Source organism: Nerophis ophidion, linkage group LG14 (genome assembly GCF_033978795.1).
Source record: "Nerophis ophidion isolate RoL-2023_Sa linkage group LG14, RoL_Noph_v1.0, whole genome shotgun sequence".
NCBI lineage: Eukaryota > Metazoa > Chordata > Actinopteri > Syngnathiformes > Syngnathidae > Nerophis > Nerophis ophidion.
The window spans coordinates 49,841,843-49,854,349 of record NC_084624.1 but is presented as its reverse complement, the minus strand read 5'-3'; the positions used below and the strand labels follow the sequence as shown (position 1 = coordinate 49,854,349).

The following is a 12,507-nucleotide window of genomic DNA, read 5'->3' as shown; positions in this document are numbered from 1 at the left end:
AGGACGCCTATGATGACGCGTGCGCGTGACGTCTCGGGTTGTAGCGGAAAATTTTTTCCAGCCCGATCCAAGCTATAAGTAGTCTGCTTTAATCGCATAATTACACAGTATTCTGGACATTTGTGTTGCTGAATCTTTTGCAATTTGTTCAATTAATAATGGAGAAGTCAAAGTAGAAAGATGGAGGTGGGAAGCTTTTAGCCTTTAGCGACAAAAACACATCCGGTGATTCTTTGTTTAAAATTCCCGAAGGTGAAGCTTTACTATGGAACAGAGTGGTCAAGTGAACATGGATCCCGACCACATGAGAACATTGTGGTAATAAGTCGTCTCTTACCGTAGACATCAGCGGAGCTTGCGTCCTGCTGCAGCTGCGTGGCTTCCCTCAGAGACACTGGCGGTCACCACACCCGTGGCCACTCCCCTTCGACTTTCAGGTACTATATAATCTCACTAAAACACTAGTAACACAATAGGCAGATAAGGGACTTTCCAGAATTATCCTAGTAAATGTGTCTAATAACATCTGAATCGCTCTCACTGCACTCGCCTTTTTTTTTTTTCCTAGTCCTTCACTCTCAATATCCTCAGCCACAAATTTTTCATCCTCGCTCAAATTAATGGGGAAATTGTCGCTTTCTCGGTCTGAATCGCTCTAGCTGCTGGTGGCTATGATTGATTGATATATTTTTATTTCAAATATGCAAAAATAAAACAAGAGCAAGTATGATCCAACACAGTGCTATAGCGTTAACAGCCATTATAACGAAATGAAAACAATGGAGAACTTTATCGTCGATGTTCTCTACTAAATCATTTCAGCAAAAATATGGCTTAATCAAGTATGACACATAGAATGGACCTGCTATCCCCGTTTAAATAAGAAAATCTCATTTCAGTAGGCCTTTAAAGCTATACTATGCAAAGCGAAAGCCATTTAACAACATCCAGAAACGCAGACGGCTTCTCTGGGCCCAAGATCATCTAAGATGGACTGATGCAAAGTGGTCTGACGAGTCCACATTTCAAATTTTTGGGGGAAATATTCGACATCGTGTCATCCGGACCAAAGGGGAACCGAACAACCTGTTACACATCTGTGGGGGCACCATTAATGCTAAAAGCTACATACAGGTTTTGGAACAACATTTGCTGCCATCTAAGTGCCGTCTTTGAAGATGTCTCAAGTAAATACAAAGGTTCACCCCAGACATCCATCCATCCATTTCTACCGCTTTTTCCCTTTGGGGTTGCAGGGGGCGCTAGTGCCTATCTCAGCTACAATCGGGCGGAATGCGGTGTACACCCTGGACAAGTCGCCACCTCATCACAGGGCCAACACAGATAGACATACAACATTCACACTCACATACACACACTAGGGCCAATTTAGTGTTGTCAATCAACCTATTCCCAGGTGCATGTCTTTGGAAGTGGGAGGAAGCCGGAGTACCCGGAGGGAACCCACGCATTCACGGGGAGGACATGCAAATTCCACACAGAAAGATCCCGAGCCCGGGATTGAACCCCAATTACTCAGGACCTTCATATTGTGAGGCAGACGCACTAACCCAGGGGTGTCAAACTCAAATAAAGAGTGGGCCAAAGTTTTAAAACGGAACAAAGCCGTGGGCCAGGGTTGAACAAATTAACCTTTTAATAGGGACCCTAACAAATTTTGCATTGAATATTGAACAAGCAAGGCTTATATAACTTTATAGTGAGCTGCAAAATCAAGTTTCAAATAATAATAATTAAAAAATATCAATGGCATATCAAAAAAAAATATATAAAAATAAAAAATGGAATGCCTCTTTTCGGCGGCAGGGTTTGGTGGTAACGGGCGTGTATATTGTAGCGTCCCGGAAGAGTTAGTGCCGCAAGTGGTTCTGGGTATTTGTTCTGTTGTGTTACGGTGTGGATGTTCTCCCAAATTGTTTGTCATTCTTGTTTGGTGTGGGTTCACAGTGTGGCGCATATTTGTAACAGTGTTAAAGTTGTTTATACGGCCACCCTCAGTGTGACCTGTATGGCTGTTGACCAAATATGCGTTGCATTCACTTGTTTGTGTGCATAAGTTGCATATATTATGTGACTGGTCCAGCACGCTGTTTGCATGGAGTAAAAGCGGACGTGGCGACAGATTGTAGAGAACGCCAAAGGCAGTGTTTTTAGGGCCCACCCCCAAAATTGTTGTCCAGGGGGAAATCGGGAGAAATTCGTGTGGGGCACTGAACTTCGGGAGTCTCCCGGGAAAATCGGGAGGGTTGACGAGTATGAGTATTAGCGGTGAATGTGGCGTTAAAGCGACAGGCCAGCTCTAATGTTAATTTGATATTGCCTCAAGGGTCAAATGAAAGTACACGGGGGGCCAAATTTGGCCCGCGGGCCAGAGTTTGACACCCGTGCACTAACCCCTCTTCCACCGTGAGGCCCTCACCCCAGACAGTAGTACAAGTCACTAACCATTCCTTAAAATTCAACAAATTACACTGAATTAGTCCCACAAACTTTAGAAAATACACATTTCAGCAGAAATATACACAAATTAATAATGAACTACGCACAGTACCTTTGTATGTATTTAAGACTGTTGATGCGGTTAGCGGCTTCACGGTGGCAGAGGGGTTAGTGCGTCTGCCTCACAATACGAAGGTCCTGCAGTCCTGGGTTCAAATCCAGGCTCTGGATCTTTCTGTGTGGAGTTTGCATGTTCTCCCCGTGAATGCGTGGGTTCCCTCCGGGTACTCCGGCTTCCTCCCACCTCCAAAGACATGCACCTGGGGATAGGTTGATTGGCAACACTAAATTGGCCCTAGTGTGTGAATGTGAGTGTGAATGTTGTCTGTCTATCTGTGTTGGCCCTGCAATGAGGTGGCGACTTGTCCAGGGTGTACCCCGCCTTCCGCCCGATTGTAGCTGATATAGGCGCCAGCACCCCCCGCGACCCCAAAAGGGAATAAGCGGTAGAAAATGGATGGATGCAGTTAGCATTAGCTGTAGCATTAGCTTGGTCATACATATAAAGCTTTGTCGACTAAAAAGACACAGATTATAAAAATATACCCTTTCAAACATGTTTAAACAGTATAAAGATACATTCGGGGGTAAAATTATTTACATGAAAACATTTGTACCTGAGAAGGGAGATGTTTTAGTTATACAGACACGGAGGACACAACTTCGTTTTGCACACGTCTCTAATGACTGCAAGGAGGAAGTCACGTGTCCTCTAGTATAGCTCCCAGCACAACGCGCCCCCTGCTGGAGCCGCCCAGAATTACAATGGCTCCTATTAATGCTGGAATTACAATAACATTAACTCCCTATATTACAAATAAAAGGTGCTTTACTGTTGCCACTAACAATACACATATTTAAGTTGCGAATATAAAATGACATAAGACTATAACTCAAGAGCCTACTCTGCTACATACAATCATTGAATTATACTACTAACTAAATTTACATCCCATCACATGTTCACCTATATCAGGGGTCGGGAACCTTTTTGGCTGAGAGAGCCATTCAAGCCAAATATTTTTAAAAGTATTTCCATGAAACCCATGTAATTTATTTATTATTTAACACTGAATACAACTATATGCGTGCATATTTAAGAAAGACCAACATTTTTAGAGTATAATAAGTCTCTTATTCTTTTTAATAACATTGTTATTCTGAGGCTAACCAACAATAAATAAAACACTTTTTACCATTAATGCGACTTCTTGAACAGGTGCGATAGAAACCGGATGGATGGATGAAAATGCATGAGAATGTTTTATATTTTGAACGTTATTTTTGACACTGTGATTACCAGCGGAATTATTCATTACTTATTGTGTTAAGCAATATCAACTAAGATTTATCTGAAAGCCAGATGCAGTCATCAAAAGAGCCACATCTGGCTCTAGAGCCGTAGGTTCCCTACCCCTGACCTATATAGAGCCCACAGCCCCACCCTCACCCTTTTAGCCACCCGTTCAGAGCCACGGTGAGTGACAGGTTATAATTTGTTTGAGTGCACGTCAGGTTTAAACATCGATGACATCTATTAAAACAGACATGAAGCAAAGGAAATAAGGATTTAATTTTTCTCAATTTGAGGAGAGACGTGTCAACTGTACTGAGAGTACAGTCTTCCACCACGCTCTGGCTAGAGAATCGTTTTATTTGGACTTTCCCTGCTGTTTCTAAAGGAATGGGGGATATGTAAAAAGCCATTGTTGTCGGTCACATTAACACAAAAGAAAAAGATGCCTCGAGCTTGGACCAAGCTTGGGCAGGTCTTGGATCACGATATATAACCCCTCCTGTCTCACTCCATCGTACACAATTGAATTTTGCAAGCCCTTGGCCTGGTACAACAAAGACAACTTTTGCCTTTTCACTGGGAACTCAGAGAACGGAAAGTTTCTTGATAATTTACATGCGATTTTTCTGACAGTGCATGCTTTTTACTGACTCAAAAATATGTTTTTCACTGACTAACAAGATTAGATGTTTGTAGTTTGTCCCTGTTGAGGTTCCTAACAAATGTGCACGGTTTGAGAGGAAGTTTAAGGGAAAACGGTGACAGTGGGGGTAGGGGGGTTCGAACTGTCACAGAGACATAAATAGTCAGCTAAAAAAATTGGAGTAGTCTTAAAAAATATTTTACTGATGGACAAATGAATGGAAATAGGCTAGATGAATAAATGAACACTTAACCAGCATGCTAAATCAAACTATAATCTACATTCTTGTACGACAAGTGGCTAGCAGAACAGATGAATTGATTAATGTGGCCCCCAACTTAAACAAGTTGAAAAACTTATTTGGGTGTTACCATTTAGTGGTCAATTGTACGGAATATGTACTGTACTGTGCAATCTACTAATAAAAGTTTTAATCAATCAATCAAAGCCAGAGGAAACTATACGTTTGAATTTTGTATTTGCTAGTTGAACTTTACAGATCACAAAAAAAGTCAATTGGATTGCTAACGTTGTTAGCATAAATTAAAGAGATTTGACATAGAGAAAATTAGCATCACAGCTAACGGAAAAATATTTTCGGTTCATTATGAGACTGTGGAGGTACATCAACCTAGCTAGCTAGAGATATTGGCCCCAAAATCATTTAACATGTACAGGAACAGCTAGCTAGCTTGAGTGGAAGTCTGTTGGAGTAATCTAAGTCAGACAGTAACAAGCAATTACACCTCTATTAAACCTAAATATCATAGATGTCATGTGTAGCAACGCCGGGAGTTATCTGTGCATGTGATGGAAGAATGCACTGCACATGTGATGGAGGAATGCACAGTGCAGGGTTGAAATTCTACTGAATTTGCAAAAAATCAGGTTGTTTTAGCTAATAATCATGCTGCAAGATCTAGCATGTTGCATTCAATGGTTTTTCGCGTTAATTCCCATATATTCCCGTTAATTCCCATGGAAACTTTCCAACTTTGAATATTCCTGGAATTTTGCAGCCCTATTCACTACACACATTGTGACGCTCACCGGCGTCACAATGTAAAGATCTATCCCTAACACCCACTGTAATGATACAAAGTACAAGAGCGTATCCAGTTGATACTACTATGATTACATCGGGATTTTTTTATCATCACAAAACCTTTTTTTGTTTTTTTCCATTTCATATTATGGTTATAAACTCAAGAAAAATGTCCCTGGACACATGAGGACTTTAAAAATGACCAATAAATGATCGGCTCGGTAGTTAAATTTGTGGTATCTTCCAAAACTAATGTAAAACATCTAAACAGAAAAATAAGTGATTATTACATTTTAACAGAAGTGTAGAAAGAACATGTTGAAACAGAAAATGAACAGATATGAACAAGTAGATTAATTATCCATTTTCTACCACTTGTCCTTAATAATATTGACAAAATAATAGAACGAAAACAACCATCGCACACAGGTTGGAGAGCACAAAACATGAATGTTGAGGGCCCATAATGCCAGCAGTACACAAAAAAGTCTGATTTAAATAAAGAAGGAAGGATCTTTATTGTCATTGCACAAGTTCAACGAAATGTCATATTTGGTCCAGACAATACTTGCCAGACCTCCCGATTTTCCCGGGAAATTCCCGAATTTCAGTACCCCTCCTGAAAATCTCCCGGGGCAACCATTCTCCCAAATTTCTCCCGATTTCCATCGGACAACAATATCGGGGGCGTCCCTTAAAGACACTGGGTTTAGCGTCCTCTTTCACCTGAAAAGGAGACTATTATACATGTCTTCATTATCCATAGGTTTATCTTTAACCCATAAAGTAGGCAGGCAAGGAGCTATTTCTCAGCGTGTGTTTGTTCCAGCCGGCATGTTAATAATACACTGACACACAACATCAGGATTCCCATCATGCATTGCTTCAAAACTACGACAAATAGTAAACAGAGACAGAAGCAGAAGAACGAAAAAGAGACATGGTGACGACGAGTAAGAAGAAAAAGTATGCTTGTAAGTTCCAAAATGATTGGAGAAAATAATTTCAGTTCATCCAGGACAGCTCGAAGGGGAAGTGGTATGCTGCCTGCAAATTTTGTAGATCAGACATCTCCATTGAACACGGTGGCCGAACGGATAAACTCATTCATGAATGGGTTTTATATATATATATATACAGTATATATATATATATATATATATATATATATATATATATATATATATATATATATATATATATATTTATTTATATATATATATATATATATATATATGATGAGGTGGCGACCTGTCCAGAGTGAACTTCTCCTTCCGCCTGAACGCAGTTGAGATATAATACATATATATATATATATATATATATATATATATATATATATATATATATACATACATACACATATATATATCCATCCATCCCATCCATTTTCTACCGCTTATTCCCTTTTGCGGGGGGGCGCTGGCACCTATCTCAGCTACAATCGGGCGGAAGGCGGGGTACACCCTGGACAAGTCGCCACTTCATCGCAGGGTCAACACAGATAGACAGACAACATTCACACTCACATTCACACACTAGGGCCAATTTAGTGTTGCCAATCAACCTATCCCCAGGTGCATGTCTTTGGAAGTGGGAGGAAGCCGGAGTACCCGGAGGGAACCCACGCATTCACGGGGAGAACATGCAAACTCCACACAGAAAGATCCCGAGCCTGGATTTGAACCCAGGACTGCAGGACCTTCGTATTGTGAGGCAGACGCACTAACCCCTCTGCCACCGAATATATATATATATATATATATATATATATATATATATATATATATATATATATATATATATATATATATATATATATATATTTATATATATATATATATATATATATATTTATATATATATATATATATATATATACACATATGTAACAATGGGACTGAGTCGCGAGCCGTTTCTGTCCTTACATTTTTTTTTTTAAATTATTATTATTGCTGTGTTTCACACACATGCAACGACGAGTTAATTATTTTTCAACCCACTGGAGTAGATAAAAAACAGGAACCAGTCAAGCAGAATACACACGCACTTCCTCATTTGATGCACATCACATGTACAAGCATCACAAGATAGCTTTATTTACATACATATTTAATTTGAGGGTAAGTAGTAATGTTCAATACAGCAGCATAGCTGATACACAGCCATTTACAGCATACATCACGTATGTTTAATGTATCATAAGATTGTCTGTTAAAATGAAAGCCAATAATAGACTTAGACAAACTTTAATGATCCACAAGAGAAATTATTCCACACAGTAGCTCAGTTACAAAGGATGGAAAGGACAATGCAAGTATGAAATACTCAAAAAAATGTACTGCAGTAGGAATACAAATTATAACATATATGGAATATTTACAGAATATATGTACAGTATATGATATATATACTGATATATTATATGTTTATAATCCTATATATAATATATATCAATTACCATGTACGATATTATTTGTCACAGCTTTTGTTTTGAAAAGTATCTAAATATATTTTGGTATGTATTTAGGCTGTTTCAAATCCAAATACATGTATTTGCCAATTGTATTAAGTACAACACGCATATGCCCTTCTAAAAGAGACTTCTGTTCAGTTGGTAATGTAAAACTCAGTTTTAAAAATAGCTCACAAGCCCAATGATAAAGAATTTGTCCGCTCTTAAAGGGCAAAAAGATTGATACTTGTACTATCCAAAAGAAGTACACCCTGAAAGAGTCTGCAGACAGCTGGCACGGCTAAAATAACAAACAAAGGTTGTGCAGTGTGTGCACATTTGTGTTTACCTTTCACTGTGTGTGCCAGCAGATGACAAAAACCCACCAGAAGCAGTATGTCCATTCCGTCAATTCAGGAAGTCCTTTCCAAGCACGCAAAAACAGAAAGAAAAAAAAAACAGGCATAGAGATCCGTGGGATTCACCGTAACTACGATATGATATCCAGAAAGAAAGGTGTGTCTCTTTGCTGCATTATATCTCTGAGATGTCAGGCCGGGATGTTTTCAAAATAGCAGTGTGTGACTTGGGTGAGTGAGTGGGCAAGTGGGGAGAGGGAGCGGTTGTAAGATAGTGGACGTGGGGTTGGCTTTGTAGAAAACATTAAACAAAGTCACAGAGTGTCAGGTTCAAACACTAATGACATCTATTATACAGACAAAGAAGCGAAGAATTAAACAGAGAAATAATTCAATTTAGCTCAATTGAGGAGAAACGTCTGCGCTGTACTTTTGTACAGTCTCCCACCATGCTCTGACGAAAGATTGTACGCCTCCTCGTTTTTATTTGGACTTTCCCTGATTACATGACAACAGCTGTTTCATAAGGAAGGGGGTTGTAAAAAGCCGCTGCCTTTGTCACGAAACAGTTCAAAGTAAAGTTGCCTGGAGGGGAGTAATGTCCGGCTTTCTCTCCGCTTTGTAGGTCTCGGGTCAAAACAAAATATTCCTGCGCATTACAATACATCAAAGAAACCCCCACTTTCATGTCGCTTCCCATCCAACACCGTGGAGTTTTACAAGCCTTTTAAATGATAAGATTAAAGACAGCTTTTGTCTGCTCGCCGGGAACTCCTTGAAACACAAAGTTTTGTGATAACTTAGATACAATTATTCTGACACAGAGTTGTAACGAATCGACGACCTCTTCATTACGAACCCAAGGGGCGGAACTGTAGGGACCCACTGCAAGGAAAAGTAAAGGGACAATACATGGGCCCTGGAGGGGACGTCTCCCCTGCGCTCCTCGACCACCGTCTGGGAGTCGACAAGCAGGGAAGGTTTAACAGGGCGATACTGGGAATTTTCGAATCAATCTGATACAGAGTAAACACAGGGCTAGTATCACTGACACCGCTACTTTTACCAGACATGGACATGGAATCATTTTGTGAATTTGCCTAGTCTATTATGACAACGCAGGAAAAATATTGCATTCAGCAATAAAGTTTTTCATACATCCAAACAAAACATGTAATGGGGTATAAATAGTATAATTCTCTTATTGCGTTCTGCTACACACAATTGTTGTACCTATAGCAAAATAACAAAAAAAGCCAAAATGTACGATAAAAAATATATAAATATTTATACGTAAACAAAACAACTGAACCAACTTTCATACCACGCATATATTTGTGAAAAATAATGTCAGTCAATAGCACAGAGGAGGGGCAACGTGTGCCTGATTGACAGGGTATTCGTTGGGTCTTAAAAAGTCTTAAAAAAACAAAAAATCTTAAATCCAATCATTTAAATTTAAGGCCTTGAAATGTCATAAAAGATCTTAAATACGCCTTAAAAATCTATTGACTTTACTTTAATTTAAAACATGCATCAACTTAAATGTTTCGATTTTTGAGGACGCTATAACGTAACTACACAGCGGAACCAACTGTGCTGCCAGGTCAGAATATATTGGACGCCACCACCCGTTGATGTGCTCGCGCAGCTGTTTGTCGACAGCTTAGTTAGCATAGCAGCGGGGAAAACTACACGAAAGCCCGCAGCAAAGCCGAATGACTTGCATAAGATGGGTAAGTAAAAATTCAACGCTTTGTGTCTCTTGAATGATCCATTTAATGCGTGGTTGAAACCGGTGGATTGAAACGTATAACGTGTTTAGTAACCGGATGTGCAGTAATCGAGGAAGGGAAGCGTTTGTAAACATTTCAGTAAAAGTGAATGGCTGTCAAGACGTGAACTTTGGGGTTAGTTTTCCCGGAAGGCAGAGGAAAGTTGGCGCGGGCAAGACGTGAAGGTAGGGACATTTTTATTAATTGCTATAAAAAAAAGGTGCGCACAAAGGCGGAGAACAAATTTGACTAATGAAACAAAAACTAGCACTTGGGCAAAAAAACTATGAACATGAAACAAATAAACACTTACTGTGACAAGAATAAACAAAACTTACGTGGCATGGCAAGGAGCAAAACTATGGACAGGATGAGTAACAGAGGTAGCATGGCATGAAGTGAACGGAGGTAAAGTCGCCGGGATTACTTCCTGGGAACTTAGGGTTTAAATAATAGACATGATTAGTGAAAACCAGTGCGGACGCCAAATGTGACACAGGTGAAACTAATGGTTGCTATGGTGACAAAACAAGAGTGAAAAAGCAGGAACTGAGTGTCCAAAAAACACACAGCACATGGCCAAACAAAAACATGACCAACAGACATGACAATGGCATGATAATGTAAAAGTAAAAAATCCGGGATAAGTCCGTGTCAAATGATGCTGAAATGCCACAAACACTTGCACAACTTTGCAAAAATAAACGTAACACCCCCTCCCCAAAAGGAGTGGTATGTGGGTTAAACGTGGCCCTAGTGGTTCCTCGGCCGAGTTATACCAACGACTATAAAAATGGGACCCATTACCTCCCTGCTTGGCACTCAGCATCAAGGGGGGTTAAACCACCAAAAACGATTCCCGGGCGCGGCCACCGCTTCTGCTCACTGCTCCCCTCAATTCCTAGGGGGTGATCAAGGATGATTGGGTCAAATGCAGAGAATACATCAGCCACAACTCGTGTGTGCGACAATCACTGGTACATTAATCAACTTAAAATTTAAGCACACTGCAGGGTTCGTTCCCCGGGATGCAGACAGACTACTCCGGACAGGATGTGCAGGTAGGAACATGATTTATTCTCGAAAGTCAAAGAAGTCCAAAAAAAACAGAAAACAAGCCGACGGAACAACGTGTCGCTCACACTGGAAGCTAAGGCTACCACTTGGCATAGACCAGATACAAGCAATACTCACGTAACGGGTTGCATGTAGCAAACAAAGAAGCCAGGCCGACTGACCGGCAAAGGCAGGCTTAAATAATGCCTCTGATTAGTGCTCGGGAAACAGGTGAGCGTCCCGAACACCAATCAGAGACAGGTGAAAATAATAAGCAACCATGGTAACTAAAACAAACTCAAGGGTGCACAAAACAGGAAGTGAGGGAGTCCAAAACTAACAGAAAATAACAAAACATGATCCGGGCCACGGATCATAACACATACACTAATTTCTCTGTGGTAGTAGTGTACTACAAACCCCGGTTCCATATGAGTTGGGAAATTGTGTTAGATGTAAATATAAACGGAATACAATGATTTGCAAATCATTTTCAACCCATATTCAATTGAATGCACTACAAAGACAACATATTTGATGTTCAAACTCATAAACGTGTTCACCACTGTGTTACATCACCTTTTCTTTTAACAACACTCAATAAACGTTTGGGAACTGAGGAAACTAATTGTTGAAGCTTTGAAAGTGGAATTGTTTCCCATTCTTGTTTTATGTAGAGCTTCAGTCGTTCAACAGTCCGGGGTCTCTGCTGTCGTATTTTACACTTCATAATGCGCCACATATTTTTGATGGGAGACAGGTCTGGACTGCAGGCGGGCCAGGAAAGTACCCGCACTCTTTTTTTTACGAAGCCACGCTGATGTAACACGTGCTGAATGTGGCTTGGCATTGTCTTGCTGAAATAAGCAGGGGCGTCCATGAAAAAGACGGCACTTAGATGGCAGCATATGTTGTTCCAAAACCTGTTTGTACCTTTCAGCATTAATGGTGCCTTCACAGACATACGATACCATCACAGATGCTGGCTTTTGAACTTTGCGTCGATAGCAGTCTGGGTGGTTCGCTTGACACAATGTCGAATATTTCCAAAAACAATTTGAAATGTGGACTCGTCAGACCACAGAACACTTTTCCACTTTGCATAGTCCATCTTAGATGACCTCAGGCCCAGAGAAGCCGGCGGCGGTTCTGGATGTTGTTGATAAATGGCTTTTGCTTTGTATAGTAGAGCTTCAACTTGCACTTACAGATGTAGCGACCAACTGTATTTAGTGACAGTGGTTTTCTGAAGTGTTCCTGATCCCATGTGGTGATATCCTTTAGAGATTGATGTCAGTTTTTGATACAGTGCCGTCTGAGGGATCGAAAGTCACGGTCATTCAATGTTGGTTTCCGG

At 40.3% G+C, this 12,507-nt stretch overlaps 1 protein-coding gene across 5 annotated transcripts in view; it reads right to left on the bottom strand.

The window, feature by feature from the left end:
• The window catches only part of LOC133568803 (uncharacterized), a 29,732-nt gene extending 20,947 nt beyond the window's left edge, over positions 1–8,785 (bottom strand). The window contains exons 1-2 of one of the 5 annotated variants that reach the window (XM_061920950.1): positions 3,138–3,218; positions 338–461 (exon numbers count right to left, since the gene is read on the bottom strand). Coding sequence is in view for 3 of the 5 variants with exons in the window: in XM_061920952.1 (XP_061776936.1) it covers positions 8,310–8,364 (55 nt within the window). In the remaining 2 variants the exon portion in view is untranslated. Of the gene's footprint in view, positions 1–337; positions 462–2,572; positions 2,765–3,137; positions 3,219–8,309 lie in introns of those variants that run through there. The other 4 variants (XM_061920952.1, XM_061920949.1, XM_061920948.1 and 1 more) reach the window with 4 other exon arrangements.
• Between the last annotated feature and the right edge of the window lie 3,722 nt (positions 8,786–12,507).